This window comes from Musa acuminata, chromosome BXJ3-2 (assembly GCF_036884655.1).
Source record: "Musa acuminata AAA Group cultivar baxijiao chromosome BXJ3-2, Cavendish_Baxijiao_AAA, whole genome shotgun sequence".
Classification (NCBI taxonomy): domain Eukaryota; kingdom Viridiplantae; phylum Streptophyta; class Magnoliopsida; order Zingiberales; family Musaceae; genus Musa; species Musa acuminata.
In genome coordinates this window covers 9,832,140-9,853,545 of record NC_088350.1, presented here as the reverse complement: position 1 = coordinate 9,853,545, position 21,406 = coordinate 9,832,140, and the positions used below count along the sequence as shown (strand labels likewise).

General features: G+C 38.9%; 1 protein-coding gene across 2 annotated transcripts; it reads right to left on the bottom strand.

Moving 5' to 3' along the window:
* Nucleotides 1-628: 628 nt before the first annotated feature.
* Nucleotides 629-21,006, bottom strand: LOC135631368 (transcription elongation factor SPT6 homolog). 2 transcript variants are annotated; one of them, XM_065138979.1, is made up of 17 exons: nt 20,659-21,006; nt 20,475-20,570; nt 20,242-20,365; nt 20,060-20,147; nt 19,791-19,944; nt 19,578-19,719; nt 19,236-19,494; nt 18,944-19,132; nt 18,761-18,868; nt 18,301-18,684; nt 17,958-18,068; nt 17,067-17,846; nt 12,155-12,296; nt 10,912-12,083; nt 10,596-10,805; nt 3,670-4,150; nt 629-1,526 (listed from the first exon to the last, which is right to left on the bottom strand). In XM_065138979.1, exons 1-17 carry the CDS (start codon nt 20,690-20,692, stop codon nt 859-861), a joined length of 5,142 nt encoding a protein of 1,713 aa, XP_064995051.1. In that variant the 5' UTR covers nt 20,693-21,006; the 3' UTR covers nt 629-858. The 2 variants fall into 2 exon arrangements, with proteins under 2 accessions (XP_064995051.1, XP_064995052.1); XM_065138980.1 differs by having other exon boundaries at nt 20,242-20,362.
* Nucleotides 21,007-21,406: the final 400 nt, after the last annotated feature.

Here is a 21,406-nt window from a genome sequence, read left to right as displayed (position 1 = left end):
TACTCATTTATTCTTTTTATTTTTAGAGGATTTAGAGAAAAAAATATTTCTTGAATTTAGAAGTATTTTTGGAATTCGAGGAGGCCAAAGAAAAAAGAGTAGTAGGAGGAGGAGGTAAGAGGAGGAGGTAAGAGGGGAAGAAGATAGTGAAAGTGAGGGAGGAGGGGAAGATAGAGAAGTTGGAAAAGGGAGGAGTACGAAAGGGAAGATGAGTACGGGGAAACAGAGTAACCTGAATTAGGAGTTCAAGTCAAACTTAGTTCATACCAGAATGAGTCAAACAAGATTCAACCAAGATTGGGATAACATTGATTTGGGATTTACGTCGATTTGGGTAAGGCTAATTGGGCTTGATGGTCCTTGCTGACATGGCAGTGGGTCATATGATGATGTGGCAGACCCAAGCTTTAACATCAGCAAGTATTTTATAGCAAGTATGATGAAAACCCAATCACATGAACAGTAACAAAAGTTATCAACGGTATGCAGCGAAGACCACCTTTTTCTTTTATTTAATGGAGGTATCAATTGTTCAGAACACCATTTTGATTCGAACAAGAAGACATCAATCGATGTGGATCGTAAAAGTAAAAAATGATGGTTCTATTTACGCTCAACTACACCAAAATAGAAAAGAACTTTTCAGTTGAATCTGAAAGAGTCCAGTACACATGTAACCCAAATGGGCCAACATACAACCGAACTAATGACACTGTTGATAGAAAGATGGACAAGAGGGGTAAAGATGGTTGCTCTGTTCCATTGCTCGAGTCCAAAAATCAAAAAAACCCAGAATTTGTACATTAGCACATAGTAACTTACGCTTCCAATAGGGTTGGACATAACTAAAATTCAAGATTACCAACCACCGGACCATCCATTTCCCGTATCAGGTTGAGACGGTATTGATCTCCTAGAATCACTCCATCCTGTGCTTGAAGCACCAAATCCGGCAGCCAAACCACCACCTGATTTTTTGGGATTTGCTAATTCCTCACTCAAGCCACCACCAAGTCTGCCACCAAAGCTAGTGCCTCCACCCCAGCCGCCGCCGCCGCCACCACTGCTATTGCCACCCCAACCAGGAGCAGGACTACTACCATTGCCACCACCAATATTGCCTCCTGTTCCCCAGCTACTACCTCCACTGCCACCTTCACTCCAAGCCCCCTTGATGCCACCTCCACCCCACTTGTCACCACCCCTATCAGTGGCGTAGCCACTTCCCCAATCCCCACCACCATTACCACCTCCAGTGCTGATCCCACCCTGGCCACCACCACTGCCCGCACTGCCCCATCCCCAAGGATCTCTTCCAGGGGAATTCTGAACCTTGGCACCTGGAAATGTGCTCAAGCCATCATTTTCATTTGAACCCCATTTTGCAGAACCATAATCAGAATCACAGTCCTCGGAACCAAAATTATTTCCTCTGCCACACCCTCGTCCACGACCTCGACCTGGACGAGGAAGACCACTCGGATGAACATCTCGACTGCCGGTGCTCCTGGAGTCAAATCTGTCACCTGCTTGCAAAAGCAACAAACATGGTAAGAATATGCAAACAAATGCTGGCAGCAACCAAGCATACTTGTTATGATGAAAATTAACTTACACGATGAATCACAAACCATAATGTTATGGAAAGACGACCCCAGTTTTTATCAATAAATCAAATAAACTTTGTCAAATTAGTACATCCAAACATGCACTAATAATAAGATGCAAAGTTGGTGGGAGTGGCATTCGAAAAGGATTTGAGGTAACAAGACAAAAGAGGTCGGTGTCAATTATGACTTAAAGTCAAGTGCATTACTGTCTTCAGGGCAGAAGATTTAGGACAAACAACCTTGCAATTTTTTTGAGTCCTACTGTTGAATATTACCCCTACAACGAATCATAGAGGTCCGGTGGAGAGCCACATTGTAAAATATTCTAAACCAGTATTTGCAATATTGATACCAGAACTCTTTTCTTAATTTTCAAACTGATGTAGGTCAATTCTAGCCTCTTGCTCAACAATTCTCATAGCAGCACCACATTAATCAGTCACATCATTACTGATCCATGTTAATGAAACCCATTAAAAACAGATATAATGAATCTTCATATGTAGAATAATAACAATTGAAACATTGATTCGATATGAAAATAACCAACTATTTGTCATTTGTTTCCTACAGAGTCTTCTCAAAGCAAATTAAAGTATTTGTTAGGCCAATATTCCATTGAATCATAAATCAATATAAAATAATACATTTGGGATAGGGTAAGCTATTTTATGAAACTACCAGTGAATACTTTAAATTCCTCCTGAATTCTAATTAAAGGATTCCAGATGTTGGCTCTGGCTATTGTAAAATGGAAGCTGCAAGATTCTCTTATAGAATTGAGAGAATCTTATAATGCAGCTTCTAAGAGTAGGATTGAGAGAATGCAGCTCTTATAATCCACAGTGGCAGTGGATCAGTGTCTCTAAGCTATCAATACAAGGAGACATAAATGTCCAGTTATGGCAACCCCCATTTCTCATGGTAAAGCAATTCTAGTTAGGAAGCAGCGTTCTGTAATTATGGCGTGGAGACTCAACAATAAAGTTAAAAGTACGATGATTTTTTGATAAAAATTTAAAAGACAGCTGTTTGTAGCCAGCTATGGGAGAATCCACCTGCTTTAAAGGCAACAAGTCAAGTATTTATTCATTTATTTTATCATTAAAAATGAACTGGACCTAACCAAACCAAGAAATTTGACTCAGTTCAAACATTGGCTTTAGATCTTCTTGGGAACAGATTAGGTAAAGCAATTCTAGGTAGGAAGAAGAGAAGTTCTGTAACTATGGTGTGGAGACTATACAAAGTTAAAGTAGATGGAATTTTTTTATGAAAAGACAGCTGTTTGTGACCAACAATGGGAGAATCCACCTGCTTTAAAACTAACAAGTCAAGTATTTATTTATTTATTTATTTATTTATTTATTTATTTATTTATTTATTTTATTATTAAAAACGAACTGGGCCTAACTGAACCAAGAAACTTGATCTGGTTCAAACTTTGGCTTTTACTCTTCTTGGGATCAGATTTGTTTTAAGGCAAATAAAACATGAGGCCTTCATTTTGATTAAGAAACTCATCAAATAGAACCAAAATGAACTGAGTACAGACCTACCAGTCAGCACAACATGGTGAAATATGCTAGAAAGATATTGGCAAACCCATGCTACAAGAAGACAATCCTTTTGTAGTACACAAACAAACAAACAAACTATTACCAAATATTGCTGAATTATCTGGGAACAAATAACAAAATATGGAAGTACACCTACATCAATCTTTTACCATGATTGAGATAATACAGTCACATCTTAAGTTGACAGTATTTAAATCTTTATTTATAATTTTTATTAAAGTTTTTTAAGTTTCCTTCTATCTCTTCTCGTACCACTAATAATAATCATTTTGTCTTTTCAAAATCCCAAAAAATCTCGAAAAGACTAATAAAGTATATTCAAATGAATCAGGAAAAAGTTTCAGTTTTCAAAAGCATTGGTTAGTGACAAATGGTGATTACTAAATCAGAAGCAACTACACTAACTGGTAAAATGTGTAATAAACAGCATTACTCAGTTTTAAAATCACATTTCATGAATTATAACATTTATCACATACCTGTTCTTGAACCTGGGGTGGAAGGTCTTTCTCGATCACCTCTCCAGCCATCATTACTGCCTGCTGAAGCACTACCAACATATCCCCCGCTAGAGGAAACCCATGCAGGGCTTTTCATTGGTACCATTGCAGCAAGTGTTCGTATCGATGGGCCAGCATCAGGTGGTGGTTTGTCTATATTCTTCTGAAAATAAGCCACCAAGCGATCAACATCATCAAAATCCTTTTTCCGAAACCTAAAACCTTTGGGATATAATCCAATATACTCATGATGTGGATTTGTACTCCTAATATATGATAAAATGAAAGTCCCTGGATGTTCATGAGAAATCCCAAAACAGTAAACTATCCTCATTAAATTTGCTGCCTTCTCTGCCCTTAGCAAGTCATCAAGTTCCGCCTTTGTTCCTTTCCTGAATTTGCGGTAAGAAAGCATGTGTTTCAGTTGAGTGACTAATGGATCAACATATCTATCCATAACCTGAAAGTTGGGGAGCAACATGCCATTAGAAAGAGATCTCAACTCACCTAATTTTTTATTGACAGAATAGAAGATATATAATTAATCCTTCTTTCTTTAAGCAATTATATAGTTAATCAATTGATTAAGATACTGAGAAATTTCACAAACAACCAAACCTTTTAGTTTGGCAAAAGGTTACAGCAACAATTATATAGTTAATCAATTGATTAAGATACTGAGAAATTTCACAAACAACCAAACCTTTTAGTTTGGCAAAAGGTTACAGCAAGCTTGTGCAAAATGTTAAAGGAAAATATAAATGCCAAAAAGTAAACTAGACGCTGGAGAAGGCTTTTGCAAACTAGCTTCATACTAACCAAAAATATAAGTCAAGAAATCTATTAGCTTTGGTTTTGCAATGTTAAGACTCTAGCTTGGAGAGTCCTAATTGAGAGGGACATTCATGTAAAACTGTTAGGACTCTAGCTAGGAGAGTCCTAATTGAGAGGGACATTCTGTTAGGATTCTAGCTAGGAGAGTCTTAATTGAGAGGGGCATTCATGTAGGAGGTTTTTTCTTATAGAAGAATTAGGAGTTGTAAGGGAATATGAGTCTTAAGTAGGAGTCCTATTAGGAGTTGGTTAGAAGTAAGAGTTTTAAGTAGGAGTCTTATTAGGAGTTAGGGTTTAGAAGCCCTATAAATAGCCATGTATTCCTTCTCTTTTGATAAGCAATAGATGAATCTTTTCTACAGCCTTTGAGTAGCAACTTGGAGGAAGGAACCCCTATAGAGTTCCAAGGAGGCCGATCCCCTAAAGAGATCAACCCCAAGTTTAGAATATGCAAGGGTTCTAACACCTGGTATCAGAGCAATGTTCTTGGCATCTCGCTGCCCTTCCACTGCAATCCATCAGCCCTCCACAACCGCCCAAAGCAATTCCCACAATTACTTAAAAGATCATCGCCGAATTCCGCCATCATCTCCACCACCGCGGATCATCCTTTGATCTCCCCGTGAATTGCAACAGGTTCTGGTTTCCTACCTTACTGCTGCTGCAATTTAGTTATCCTTATTCGAAAATCTAAAAAAAAAAACTGTTCCTATATTGCTGCATAAACCTTTCGTCACAAAGTTTTCATCTCTACGACGAAAGATACATTGCAGAATTCCAGCCGCATAGTACCATCTGTTTGATCTTGCTACTAGGCTTTTTATATCCAAATTTCTTTGAAACTTTTATGACATCTTTGACACTTCCTAACAGCAGATTTCCCTTTAGTTTTTTCAAAAAATTCTCAATATAAACCATTGATCTTTTACGTCTAATCTGCTATACTTGAAAATCTGCACTGTAAAATTTCAGCTGCATAGCACTGTTTGTTTGATCTTGATACTATATTGTTTCTATCCAAATCTCTACAAAATTTTTATGACAGCTTTGACACTTCCTAACAGTGGATTTCCCTTTGGTTTCATCAAAAAATTCTTAATATAAACCACTGATCTTTTACGTCCAATCTGCTATACCTAAAAATCTGTGCTGCAGAAAACTTCAGCCGCATATTGTTGCCTTAACCCATCTATTTGTAATCTTTTTTGAATGAAATTTCTTATACACTTCATAGGTCATCTTGGCTTCCATCTAAAATTGATTTATTAAGAAATTCATCTCTAAAAATGATTTTATGTTGCTGCAAATTTTCGTCGTAACCTGCTGAAATTTTTCGACGAGAATTCTGCAATCGCAACTTGCACCAATTTCCTTGCTGTTATACTGTCGAAATTTTCTTGATTAAATTAGATATCCTTGCTGTCATATAAACTGTGATTTTGCTATCAATTCCCTCCTCAATTATCTCAAGTTTTTGGTGGAAATTACGTCGAGAAACCGTTGTTTCTTCGACGACAATTCTACTCTTACAAGACAGCACATACTTGCTGCAACTTCCACTTATTTCTATCAAACCTTTGCTACCATCTACCACAGATCCAAAACTTTCATCTACAACCCTAAAACTCCACCAAACCACACCCTCAAACTGCACCCAAAATAGCTACAAAACAAGCCTAAACCGTAGCCTACATCCACCGATCTACCAACCCTTTCGACCATCACCTCTCTCAACCAATACATGCCTTTAACCCGACAACAAAAGAGAGATCTTAACATCACAGATTTGGCGGCATATACTATGGCATCTGAGGAGGTAATCAATGCTAAATTCGAAGCCTTCGAGGCGCGAATGGAGGATAAGATTTGGACGCTCTTTACCGAACTCAAATTGGCCCGACCACTAAGCACGAAGAAATCACATCAAGGAGAGAGTTATGCCCAATCGCACCAAACCCAAAGATATGACTTCCAAGAGAGGGAAAGCTATATGACTGACCCCAACTATCCATGCATGAAAGTGGACTTCCCTAGATGGGAAGAAGGAGACCCGATTGGTTGGATCTCGCGCGCGGAGCGATATTTTCAGTACCACAAAACTGCGGATGCATCTATGGTGAAAATTGCAGCTATACATCTTGAAGGGTATGCAATACAGTGGTTTAAATGGTTTGAACATACTTCTGGAGTTCTTTCATGGCGACAATTCAAAGAAGGACTGCTAATCCGCTTCAGACCAACCGATTACGAGAATATTGACGGACAACTAGCAAAGATCCGACAAACCTCCACCATTCAAGAGTACCAAACTAGGTTTGAAAGGTTATCTAATCAAACTCGTGATTGGTCTCAAAAACAGCTATTGAGGACCTTCATTGAGGGCTTGAAGCCGGAGATCCGAGGAGAAGTTAAAGCGCGACAACCGTATACGCTGATGGCAGCCATCTCTTTCGCACGACATCAAGAGGAGCAATTGAACCATGAAGCTCGGAGGACTAGGGTCGCTCCTCAACCAGTAATATTGAAGCCCTCAGCCCCCCCTACTATCGACCAAGTCCCTATACCAAAGAGGTTAACAAGAGAAGAGCTTCGGGAGCGATATGCGAAGGGGTTATGTTGGCATTGTGACGAGCCGTGAGCATCGCTGTAGTAAAGGGAGACTTTTTATGATTGAACCAATAGAAGAAGAGGTCATTGAACATCCAGAAGAGAGCCTTGAACATGAAGAAGAAGATGCAGAAGAAGAGCCACAACCGACTGAAGTTACGGTACATGCACTAGTCGGCTACTCAAACCCGCAAACGATGAAAGTTGGAGGCCTTCTCAAACAACAACCGATCACTGTTCTCATCAACACGGGCAGTTCTAATAACTTTCTAAATAGTAAGGTTACTATCCAGATGGCCTTACCTATTGAGAATTGCTGCAGGTTTGACATTAAGGTCGTCGACGGACGGATTTTGAATTGTGATCATAGGCGCCCGCAGGAGAAACTATTGCTGCAGGACCAAGAGATAATTGCAGATTTCTTCCTTCTCCCTCTTGATGATCATGAGGCCATGCTCATAATTAAATGGTTGACGACATTATGTGATATTTCTTGGAATTTTATGCAACTAATTATAAAATTTTACAGTAAGGAGAAATAGGTGATACTGAACGGGAAACGTGAGGGCGACATAATGACGATTTGCACACAACAAATGAAGAAGGTTTTGCATAAAGCATGCAGCAGCCTTTTGGTACAACTTGAGCAACAAACTAAGGGAGAGCCAATAGAATTTGAAGATCCAAACCTACTTCCTTTGCTTGCTGAATTTTCAGATATATTTGACAAACCGCACAACCTATCTCTTACCAGTCGGCATGATCATTATATAACAATTCTTTCAGGCAAACCTCCAACAAATACTGGGTCATATCAGTATCTACATCTCTAGAAGGATAAAATAGAAAGGATTGTAAAAGAGATACTCGAAACAGGAGTTATTCGGCCAAGTTGCAACCTCTACTCTTTACCGGTGCTACTTGTACGCAAGAAGGACGGAACATGACGAATATGCATTGATTATCGAGCTCTCAATGGCATAACCATCAAGAACAAATACCTTATTCCAATAGCAAATGAATTGCTAGATGAAAGGGAGCACAAATCTTCGCAAAGTCGGACCTTCAATCCGGGTATTATCAAATACGAGTGTATGAAGAAGTCATACCGAAAACCGCCTTTCGAACACACAACGGCCACTACGAATTTTTACTTTCTTCAACAAAAGGTGAAAGATCTTGGGCATATCATATCAGAGGAAGGTGTGACGGTGGACCCCTTCAAAATTGAAGCAATGCAAAACTGGCCTACCCCGAGGAATATAAAATTGCTACATGGATTTTTGGGTTTAACAGGCTACTACCGTAAGTTTGTGAAAAACTATGGAAAGATCAGTGCACCACTTACTTCCTTACTGGAAAAAGATGTCTTCCAATGGTCGGACAGAGCCTCCACTGCCTTCGACAAACTTAAGGCAGCCATAACGACGACGCCGGTGCTAACACTACCAGATTTCAACCAACCCTTTGTTATTGAGGCCGACGCATCTGGAGTCAGAATTGGAGTCATTCTCATGCAAGATGGTCGACCACTCGTATACACTAGCAAGACATTATCTCCCTCCCATCAAAATAAGTCAACATATGATAAGGAGATGCTCGCCATTGTGCGCGCAGCAACGAGGTGGAGACCCTACTTGATTGGTCGACGATTTCAAATTAAAACCGAACATAAAAGCCTCAAGTACTTTTTGGAGCGAAAGATATTATCCCCTGAGCAGCAAAAATGGGTAACAAAACTTCTTGGATTTGATTATGAAATAACTTACAAAAGGTGGAAAGAGAATGTTGTTGCAGATGCGCTTTCGCAGCTACCTGAGCAAGCTGAATTTTCGATCGTTTTACTTCCAACCAACGACTTCCTTAAGGATATTAAGATGGAATGGCAGGAAGATTCGGAGACCAGTAAGATAAAAAAAAATTAGAGGAAGCACCAAGCTCCGTGGCTCATTACAATCGGGACTCAAAAGAATTATGCTATAAGGGACGCATTATGCTTGTGACAAATTCTACTTGCATCTTCAAGAGCAGATTTTGGACAAAGTTATTCCATATGCAATGTACTAAATTAAAAAGGAGTACGACATATCACCCACAAACCAATAGCCAGACGGAAGTTTTAAATAGGTGCTTAGAGACAGCCCAGAGCCACCCACCAAATATGACTACCCAAAGAAAACTCCAAACCCAGCCAAGTGTCATTATTGATCGACTGATCGTGACTCGACGACGATGACCCACTAATGAAGTGCTAATACAGTGGGCGAACCTACCAATAGAAGATGCCACTTGGGAGAACTATGACGACTTGAAGATCAAATTCCCAGAATTCACGAATCATCAGCCTCGAGGACAAGGCTGATTTGAAGAGGGCGGGTCTGTTAGGACTCTAGCTTGGAGAGTCCTAATTGAGAGGGACATTGATGTAAAACTGTTAGGACTCTAGCTAAGAGAGTCCTAATTGAGAGGGACATTCTGTTAGGACTCTAACTAGGAGAGTCTTAATTGAGAGGGGCATTCATGTAGGAGGTTTTTTTTTATAGAAGAATTAGGAGTTGTAAGGGAATAGGAGTCTTGAGTAGGAGTCCTATTAGGAGTTGGTTAGAAGTAAGAGTCTTAAGTAGGAGTCTTATTAGGAGTTAGGGTTTAGAAGCCCTATAAATAGCCATGTATTCCTTCTCTTTTGATAAGCAATAGATGAATCTTTTCTGCAGCCTTTGAGTAGCAACTTGGAGGGAGGAACCCCTATAGAGTTCCAAGGAGGCCGATCCCCTAAAGAGATCAACCCCAAGTTTAGAATCTGCAAGGGTTCTAACATGCACCTACTCTTACCAATTAGAAACTTGACATGAAAGAATGGAGAAGTTTTTAAAAAAATACACTAGCCTGGAAAAGCATTTGTACTGTCTTAGCTTTACTGCTAACAATCTGGATATAAAAACACACCTAATAAGATACCATTTTAATCAAGGAGCAAAGTTAGATCAATAACCTTCTTGTTGCATTTTCTTATATTTTCTCCAAGTTCTATGAGAAACTCCTAAATATTGGTAAAATATTACAGCTTATTACTAGCAAATATTAAGTCTAAGCACTTCCTTGAAGAAATAGAATTATAACAACTATAGCAACCTAAGCTGTCATTTTTTTTTAATAAGACAATCAAATTATTTAGTTCATTGCTCTTTCAGAATTTAGCATGACTTGTACAATTTCAATACATAATAAAAACTATTATATAAAAAATTGATGTCTCATGGATTTTTTTTAATTTTGATGCCACATTCAACAACAATCCAAAATTGGTAATATTTAGGATTTTCAAGATGCATATACAAAAATAATAATAATTGTTAACCATAAAGCATGATACACTTCAGGTATTATCAAGACTGAAAAGAACTAAAGAACTGAAAACTCAGAAAAATATAAATATAAACAAGAATTAAAAATTATGTACTGACCTCATCAAGGTCTTCAAAGGTATCTTTGTCTATTGTTAGAGTCCTTCCAAGACGAAGCAAGCTTGTGATATCTTTGTGATCTTTTCCACCCTCCACTATCTCTTTATGAGCATAAACTCCATCAAAAACTTTTAATGTCAATGTTAAAAATGATGGTCCTTTAGAACTTGGCCGGATAATGCTTTCACCAGGTTCCTTATCAGAGAGGTACTGTACACAATAAATAAGTTTAAAGACCTAATTTCAATGCATTCAAGCATTAAGCAAAGTAGAGATGTTATTAAATTATTAGATGCAATTTACAAATTATACACACCTCCATTGCTTCATCAGCTGTCAAATTCTGAAAACGGGGATGAACAATCATCCTTGGCCTGAAATGTTTCTTTGCACGTTCCTTGTCCTTCCGAGCCTTCTCCAACTCACTCCGCAAACTGGCCTCATCCTCATGGTAATAAGGATCACGATTATGAATATTGTATGGTCTTTTCCTTAAATCACTAGCCTTGGATGTCAAGTAAACCACAAGTCTATTCTTATTGACATGCTTAATCTTGCAGGTAAGAATATCACCCTCATGTACCTTCTCATGATCATATCCTTCATCCGAGAAATCATCAGGGAATATCATCCCTTTCAAACCAGAATCAAATGCACAAATGATACGAGACTCTTGTACATGGCGCACTGTAACCTGAACAATTCTCCCTTCCGAAATGGTATCATCTGTTTCACCAGAGAGCATAGCAAATTCCTCCTCTGCAGCTGGTTCTTTAAAAGGTGTCCGCCAATCCTGAAATCCATGCAGAAGCTCCATCTTTATATCATACAAAGTCTCCCTTTTGTTGGTCCCATACCGATTAAAAATGCTCTTGGCATACTCATTGATGTCAAGCACTTTAAGCATATGAGGCCTTTCCCTAACATGTTCAATTGCCATCTCTTGTACATCATCATCCATATCGTTTGTTTCATTTGGAACATCCTCAGCATAGACATCCTTCGCCAGATTCTTTGCCAGATCATAGGATTCTGGATGAATTCTTGTGTCGTCCAAAAGATCCATAATATGACTACTAGCAGCTGCTGCCCCGCTCCGGCGAACACGCAAAAAACCAACAGCGTTAATGAAAACTTTCTTTCTAAGAATCTTACCCATGGGTATCTCTTTCCGATTAAAAATGGATCCAGCCCTAACAAATGCTCTTTGCAAAGCAGATGCTTTCCGTGGCCCAAGACCAGAAATAAACTGTAAAGGAGCAAAAAGCCATTCATGACTTGCAGCTAGATTTATATCCACACCAACTTGATTGGTTGCATCAACCATAACCTGCTCAACAACCTCATACTTTTCATCTGGAGTAAGAAAATGCTCCAAGGGACAAAGTTTCCAAGATAGTATCTCTTTCCCTGGTCCACAAAGTGTAGCAACCATAGCTAAAGGGTTTTGCAGATATCGGCCAAGGGCCACAGCACGTTTCACAATACCTTTAAAAAAACCACACCAAAAATGGTTTAGCATGAAAATGAGTAACGTATCCTAAAGAAAATACTCTTACCTGGTTGACCAGGGAGTTGATCCGCCGAAACCCTTGAATTCTCATAAAGGCGAGGCAATGATTCATCACCGAAGACAATACTGATGTATTCTAAATCTTGGCTGACATCTTTTGGATGATCTTCCACAATCTTGAAAATAACCTGCAAAACATAACATGTGGGCAGTTTTAAGCCTTAGTAAATTCTCAGAACAATTAATAGCCATCAAACAGAAGTTGATATATATGTCTTTAAATGTATATGCATGAACCAATAATTTAACTCTAGGTCCATAATCTACTGGACTGGTAGCGTACCAGTATATCCAAAGGTTTATTGCCCACTATCACCCAAAAAGAATAATAAAAAATAATACTCAACCTTTACTAGACCAAATGGTCCAATACTGGTCCTTAGTCAAACCAGTATGATTTACTGATCTTAACTGTTTTCGGAAAGTAGTATATGCAGCATTCACAATTAAAATAACAAATTAATTCCAAAAGGCAACCATTTGCCGTTATCCATTCACACTACACCCACAATGGACTTTTTTTTTCAGACATTAGATGGTTACTTTATGAAGGCTACTACATATCAACCAAATGACATGCCTATAGAAAGTTATGATATGTGTCATACCAAGGTTTGCCATACCGGACTGTACCGCCCGGTACGGGCGGTACGTACCGGTCCGACAGACCAGCGGTACGTGGACCGCACTGTACCGTACCGATACTGTAGCACACTGTAGCGATACTGTAGCACACTGTAGCTACACTGTAGCTGGGTGTACCGCTCGGTACACCTGTGTGTACCGCTCGGTACACCGTACCGTACCGGTACCGAGCCCGGGTCGAAACACCGGTACGGTACGATACGGCGAACCTTGTGTCATACACAGTGAAGATGAAGTACATTAAATGTCAATCCATAACAAAGGTAGATCAGACGTCACAGTCCATACAAGAAAGTGACTTTGAGCATGCCTCCCTGGAATTGGAGGACATGAAATACTTAAGCATTAATTATTAGCTGTGTAAGATGCTCTATAAACCTACGAACCAATGTAAGAGATGAACCTGAAACTAATCTAAGCACTCAATACAGTTAATTGCAGTGGTGAAAGATCAAAATACGTAACAAGATATTCAAATTGCAGTGTTTCACATTCAGCCTCGTCAGATAAATTGCCAATAAAAATGAAAAAGTATGTCATAACATTTTTTTTTAACCTTATATATCATTACGACATAGACCAATCTTCCTATCCTTAAATGGTGGTTGAAAACACCACCAGTTGAAGATTAGTTTGGTGGTAGTGGGCAAGGTAGACCTGCCTTGCTAGATTCATAAGTTGGTGAAGCAACACACGCACAAGAAGACATCCAACCTTAGGTCACAAACATAGGAGCTCTCCTATAGTCCTATGTAATCAACTAATGAGAAGTATACACTGTTGGAACTGACTCCAAGATGCCCGAAGTTGATAGAAATAGGCCATTGGAATTAGCAAAAATTCCTTGGGGATATGTGAGGCCTCATCATGATTTCCATTGATTGGTGGAGATGGTGGCATCAGTGCCAAGATCCAGGTTCTCATGAAGAGAAGAGAAGAGGTATGAAATTGAAAGATGAGGTAGTGGAAACACAATGATCAGGGCCAAGACATATCACCTGGACTGGTACTAACCACCGGTGAACCGAGTTGCAGACTGCCTCGAACCAAATGGTCCATGAAGGACAGGCCTATCCCATGCTTTCCCCCTTCAAAAGTCTTTTTGAGTTGTTATACAGCTCAAAAGACACTCTTTTAAGCTCCTGTCCCCTTAAAAAGGTTATAATAACACACAAATGGCTTGTGCATCTGGTTACCTCGACAACGGAGAGGGTCAGTGTTGTAGTCGGCTAATCCATTGGTTGCAATCGATGAGAGACAAGTTTCAATCTAGTGATGAGACATCTTCTCCCTCGCACTCTACTCTTCATGATGTCTGCTAAGATAGAAATGACGTGAACAGTACTGCTTTGACTGATGATGGTGGTTAGGGCGACCAATCTTACATTCCCACTACTCAAGAGAAATCTTCAAGTCATCAGTTAGCCAGGATGTAGACCATGGAGCACAAGGATCCACATGACTTGTATATGGCTGTAAAGGAAAGGGAACATCTGTCGCAGTTGATTCAAGGATATGAGACGGAACCTATATGATACTCAAACAACAATTCCTCATATTGTCAGCATTCCTATTGTCTTGGATCTGATGGCTTACTGATGAATGACAATAGTTAGCCATTTTTATATTTACTAACAAATAACAATATAGTGACGAGAGTCTCGATCACACTACATGCTGTGCAATTATATTTACTACATTCCTACTTGCCCATGGAACCACCTAACACGAGTGGTTGACAATGATGAAACCATGACTGCTACGACATTGATGCATCATTGGCACAATGTATACTAGTATTAGATGTTATGAGAGTAGTATCATACTTGGGTCATATACACATACCATATTTATCTTTACTATCATTACATCTAGGACCCTAACTCCTCGTAGTGATATCATGACAATCATTTTGGTGGTAGGAACAAGTATATGATCTTATTATACAATCATTTATTATGCATCACTAATTCAGTAACTCTTAACTTATTTATATATTACAATTTACTTTTTAGATTTCATCACTACTTTTCTGTTTCATGTTGCAATGTAATATAAGTTGTCTTGTAGAGTTGAACTACTTAAATTATATGAATATTGACTTTATTAGGTAGGAAACACACATAAAATATGGTTTTAAGGGTTTTGGACAGCCAAAACCCTCACAAAGAGGTATCAAACCCATGCTGACATACTGTGCGTCAGCACGGTTGGCATGTACCAGATGCATATCTCAATCATCAATGTGTTGGCATGTACCAGACCCATACTGATTCAATCGAGGACCAACATGGGCCCAAGGTGGATGGGTCATTGTCACAGCTAGTTGTACACTGGGCATGGAAGGAGTCAAAGAAAGAAAAGAGCAAAAGAGGAGTGGATGCTTCCTACCCCATAGCAATGCATCTGTTGCAGCTCCGTGTTGTTTTCTTAAGAGAGACAGTTAAATCTATAATTAGACCAAAAAGACACAAGGCAAACTAGCAACTAATAAATAAAAGGGTATATGAGTCATTAAATTCCAAAGGCTCGCAGGTAAAGGCTAACCATAAAAAGAATTAAAGGCTAACCATAAAAAGAATTACTCTATGAGGCTCATTTACCATTATTATCAGTGATGGCAAGTTCCCTTAATGGATTTTCCAGACCTTGTAGTGATAAAAATGCAGAAATGTAAAAGGGATCACTAATATATATTAGAAAAGGCGGTTACATGTTCCCCAAAAGAAACCCCTCTTTTGTATTACAATACATATTTGGTGGTCATAACTATGGCTTGTCAAAAAATTTTAGAACTAAACAATCATATATCATAATGAAGGGGCTAAATTGCACAAACTAGCTTTCAAAATAATGGAAAAAAATTTAAAAATTTAAATGTAAAGGAAGGACCAAACTAATGAGGCTACAAAACAGTTTATTTCTAAATCAATTTTCATGATTTTAGTTTCATAAACGAAAACCAAAAATCATAAGTGACACAAGATCACTTAAATACCCAATTCCCCAAACTTCCTCACCTAGAGTTGAAGTGTATGTTCTCAAATTCAGTTTAGTTTTCCAGATAACCCACCTAAGAAGAGGGACTCACACCTCCATCTGCCCCAAATACAAGAGAAAAGAAGAAGAAAATGGTTTTCCAACACCCCAAACAAAAAAAGATTCCTTTCCCTTGAGATCATTTTTTGCAACTATATTAATCTACAGATAATCCATAAACCTACAGTTAACTAAAGGCTTGTTAACCAGGTAATTTTATTCAGGCCAACAATTATGCTTCTTAACTCCCAAAAAAACCCATCTTTCCTCCAATAATTTCTTCTCAATGAATACCTATACAAAACCACATGATAACTATATGGCTTTTGGCAACTAATTACTGACAAAAGAGTTGGGTAATAGCCTGAATTAGTTCTAATATGCCTACCAAAGGCAAATTTTTTATGTCAGGTCAGCAATCATGAATGACCTTTGCAAAGGTTTTCCCTCAGCACTAAAATCTTTACCAACTAAGGTAGCCCCTTTACCAACTAAGGTAGCCCCTTTAAGATATTTATCCCTTAACCTTTGATAAATGTATCAAGTATAAAATAATTTTTAGATGTAAAAATTTATGGGATGAAGTCTCAAACTCAACATTTGCTAGGTGGATTTGGTTCATCACAACCAGATCAGTGTTTTAGGAGTAAGAGAAAAAAAAACCTATGATTAATATTTAAACTAGTCAAATAAGATTGACCATAACACTGAAATAACAAGTAATGATACTCTTATCAGTAACTTAACAAGCTCATCAAAAAAAGAGCAGATGTTGAGCAATCAATGGTGGAAAGGAGCAAGTTATCGGTTCAATAGTTTACCAATACATGACCAACAGTACACAGGTGGGTTGGTACCACCTGGCACAGAGTTAATACAGGCTATGCATCGAACAATTTCTTCTTTTCAGTTTTAAGTTTTTTTCTGGACTTCTTTTGAAGCTTTGAATGTACCGGTGTACCAAGTCAAGTGTCACTACACTGGTACGAAACCAGTCCTAGCTCTGACCAGTACAGTACCAGTATATGAAATTGCTAACCTTGGAAAGGAGTATTAGCAATTGCACCTTAGAGCCACACATTAACTAGCTATAGTGTTGCACACACAAAAAACAACCAAAATAACCAACTATATTGTAGAAATTGCAATTAATCCAAGGAAAAAGCCAGATGTAAGATTGAACATGAAAGTAAAAAAGACAACACCAGACGTACTTCATAAATGTCATCCTTTAGTTGTCTGCAGGCCATATTTGCTGCTCCTACACAGACAGCATGAGGTTGGTGATCAGTCATGAACTTCAAGACTCGCTGATGATCATTTTTTTTTCTCTGTTGTTCAGCAACAGCCTGGGATCGAACACTAATTGAACCAGCATATAGCACATCCACCATTTCTCCTGCTGAATCCAACATAACAATCGTCGTTGCAGGCTTTCCAGGTCCCCAACAGCAAGCCATTACTCTTGACTCAGACTCATCCTCCGAATCAATATCCGCATCCTTCCGCTTGAAAGGGGCAATAGAGACCTTAGTCCACAATTGTTTTCCATATTCCATAAGAAGCCAATTCTTGGCTCGAGCTGTCATTAGCGATCGAGCTTCCTTTTCCATTGATGGAAGAATAAAAGTCAGAAATGAGTCTTCCAATATCATCTTTCGTTGTTCATTCCAAAGCTGCGCAGATCTACTGACACGTTCACTCAGATAATACTCGGAAGCATCACTTAACAATTTCTTTTGGATCTCTTCTGGTAATTTAATTGTGACCTGAAGCAGTTTCTCTTCTTCACCTCTCTGAATGAGAAGCCACTGTGCATCCACAAACTCACATAATGGTTTATTGCAAAGCCACTTTACACTTGCAAGCTGGTGATAAGGATCAATTGCCATATTTCCCTCAGGAGTAGGACTTGTTGACACAACAGCCTTCTCCATGAATATACTGCGTACATGTTTCCGAACATTAGGTTCGCAACCAATTTCCACAGCTGCCTGCAACAGAACAAAGACAAAGTTGTGGCAAAATCCACAAAACTTAAGATTAGGAATATTACAACTTAACAACATCTTTTCAGGAGGGAAAAATGAACAGAACATACATACCATGTGCCTAGCACCTTTAAGAACATCTTGTGGTGTTTCAAACAAAGCACATGTAAAATTTGCTGCTATTTCTTCAGGAGTTTCTTTTCCATCTTCAAGCTCGTCCAATATCTGGTAAAGAAAAGAACACGCAAAACATAATTTAATACAATAACACTAAAAACTCACCAGAAACAACAGGCTAGAAGCTAAAGTAAGTAAACAAATATACCCCAAACAACATGCAAAAGATATATCATCTCACCAAATGTATGACCATACTCCCAATAATGAACATATCATCTTTGATTCCTTTAAAAACAAATAAAATAATCAGAAAATTCAAGAAAAGAGTAGATGTCACCTTATCTAATGAGAGGAGCAATCCAAATTGCTCAGAACTGGCACCAAACTTGTTAGCAACCTCCCACAGACCAGCTTTGTGGCAAATACTGTACAATGATTTCCGCTTTGGTCTCTTGAATTGACCATCCTCTATATCAACTTCACCAGGAGGAAAATGCAGATTGAACTTGGCATCAATATCATCGACCTCTCTTTCAGATTTTGCATCCCTTAGGGCCTCAATGACTGATTTGAAAAGTTGTTGATTTAATGCAAGTCTGGTTTCATTATCAATTCTTCGTGCTTCCTCTTGAAAGCGCTTGTTGTAGTAGGAATGAAGAGCACTCTTCCTCTTCTGAAGCAACAACCATTTTCTGTCCAATGTCTGAACAGCCCAGAGTACCTAAAATAATTGAGATTGCCCTTCAGAATATACTTTAGTAACCCACCACCAAAATTAGTTATGTAAACTTGATTACCTTATGCCACTTCATCTTTGGGGTTTCTTCATTATCTGGCGTTTCGGCATCAGGATCCTTCAAAAGACTAAGACATAACTCTTTGCGGTACATGCTAATGAAAGGAATCTGAGGAACAACAGCAATTAGTTATTAACATCAAGGCCTTAAGTACATAATTGAATACATTAAAATAGTCCATACATCAAGCTTCTGCACATGCATCATTGTCAAGACATTTCCAATTTCCTCCTTATTTATCTCTTTGACAACTTGATCATAACCAACTAAAGGAGAGATGCCACCACTATTAAGCTGGCTGTTTATCCAGGTGCTCTCCTCTTCTATACTCTTATCATCTGTTGGAGGTGGTCCAGTTATGTCCTCAGACAGCTGCAAGGGAAAAGAACACATTAAAATACGAGAAGCTTGGTAATTTACAAACAAGTCCATCTCCCATATGCTAGCTTAAAGAAACAGAAAGTTATTTTATTACCTGAATTCTCTCAGGTACATCTGTTTCTCGGATAATTTCATCCTTTGTGGTCATGTACTTCTCTGAAAGAATAAAAGGTTCAAACTCATCCTCCAGTCTCTTTTCACTCCAGGTGCCATCACCAGAAACAGCTGCAAGTCCTTGCTTTCGGAGCATTAGAAGCTCATCAACATCACCAAATATCTCATGGGCTTCTTGCAAAGCAGATGATGAAACTCCTGGAGCTTGTCGCGACTTCTTTTTCTTCAGCTTTTTCTTTCTATAAAAAGTCATTTTATGGTCAAAATAGTCAGAGAACAGCAAAAACGACAAAGGAGCACACTAAAAGATAACATATCAGACCTTACAACAGCACCAGTCTCATCAACATCTTCTTCATCCACAATAAAATCTGCCATTTCATCTTCTTCACCCATAATGTCTGCATCTTCTTCTTCTTCTTCTTGCTGCTCCTCTTCCTCGGCAATATCTTCTAGTGGTACCACTGGGTGATCAAACAGAAGGATAAGTAATTTCTGCAAATTAATCATCATGTCAAGCTCAAGAAATGATTACCTTCATCATCTCCAAACAGGCTACGCTTAAGTTTTTCTTCAGCTGTTCGGCCACCATGACTGTTCCTATCTAATTCTTCATCATCTGAAAACCCAGATTGTTCATCCATTTCATTGTCCCTTCCAGCCTTCTTCAAGCGCTTGAATTTGCTACCCTGCAGAGAATTAACAACAGTAACAACTTGAAGAAACGCATACCAACGTACAAGAAAGAAAAAGAAAAAAATTTAAAAGGCTAAAAAGATTGAGTAGCAAGCATAGGAGACATACTGGTTGTGGTCGATGAAAGCCAGTTATGTTGTTGTCCTGGAGCAACTCATAATCATCCTCATCAAGAACGTAGTTCTTCTCTGAATCTCTGAAGTGCATAATGTACATTTATGAACATGAAAGGATCTTCAGCAATTCAGCTATTAAAAATTACACATAAGGAAAGTCGAGTGCTGCATCACCTTCTCTTCTTCTTCTTTCTTCTATGTCTCTCCTCATCACTGTTCTGCTTTTCCTCCTCCTCCTCCTCTTCTACATCGTCCACTATAAATCCATCCTGCTCGTACTCATCTTGGCCCTCTTCTGCTGGCAGAGAACAACTCAACTAAGCAATTAAAAAAAACTGTCCCAAATCCGAAACCCTAGGAACTATAATCATCACAAGTGACAGGCATCAGTTGAATTCCAAGTCTACCTTCCTCGTCTTCCTCCTCGTCGTCATTGCCCCTATCGCCAACATCATCAGCATCCTGCTCCATGGCACGTTCTTCCGCATCCTCTTCGATCTCATCTATGAACCAAAAAAGAACGACGGGGTGAAAAAAAGGGATTTAATGAAGACAAAATAAAAGCACATCGAACAAGAAGCAATTTTGCACCTTCCCCATCGGAGACGACCGCTCGTCCGCCCATTTCGCTACGGAGCTGGAGGAATAGGTGAGACTTTACGGCGCAGTCTGGGAAATTCCTACAAGGGCAGCCTTCACCGCAATACTTCAAGAGCACAGGAAGATGGGATTAGGGCTTCCCAGAACGATACCGGAGGGCGAACGGGGATCAGAAGAGCGCAAGCAGCGAGAGGGGGAAACCTATCCTTAGATCTCAATGGAGTGACACCACCTATTCCTGGAATAAAGCACAAACCCTAAGCTCTAGGCTCGACGGACCACGACGATCGAAAGAGAGAAGGGGGGTGAGAAATGAGATGAAGCTCGAAAAACAAATCAAAAACACATAACAGATGAGGTCGATTAGTATAGTCTGAAGCCGCTGTCGCCTTATTCGGAATATATTTACGATGGTAGCCCTGAGGCCCTTAGTGGTTCTAAAGAAGCGTGGACAGTTTCTGCCCCATTTCAGACATTTAATTACGATGATGCGTCTCATGACCCATCTTCCCATTTCAGACATTTTCATTCTTGACCAAATAATGAAAACATTTCTGAAAAATGTTTAGAGTTCAAATTTCTGAAGCTCAATTGTTGTTTTCGGTGCTAATACAGTAACTTGACCTAACCAGTTCCGTTGCCCTAAACATTGTCACAATTTCTTTAGGAACTTTGATTTTATATTATTTTATAAAATAATATTATTATTTTTATTTAAAAAATAATATAAATGACATGT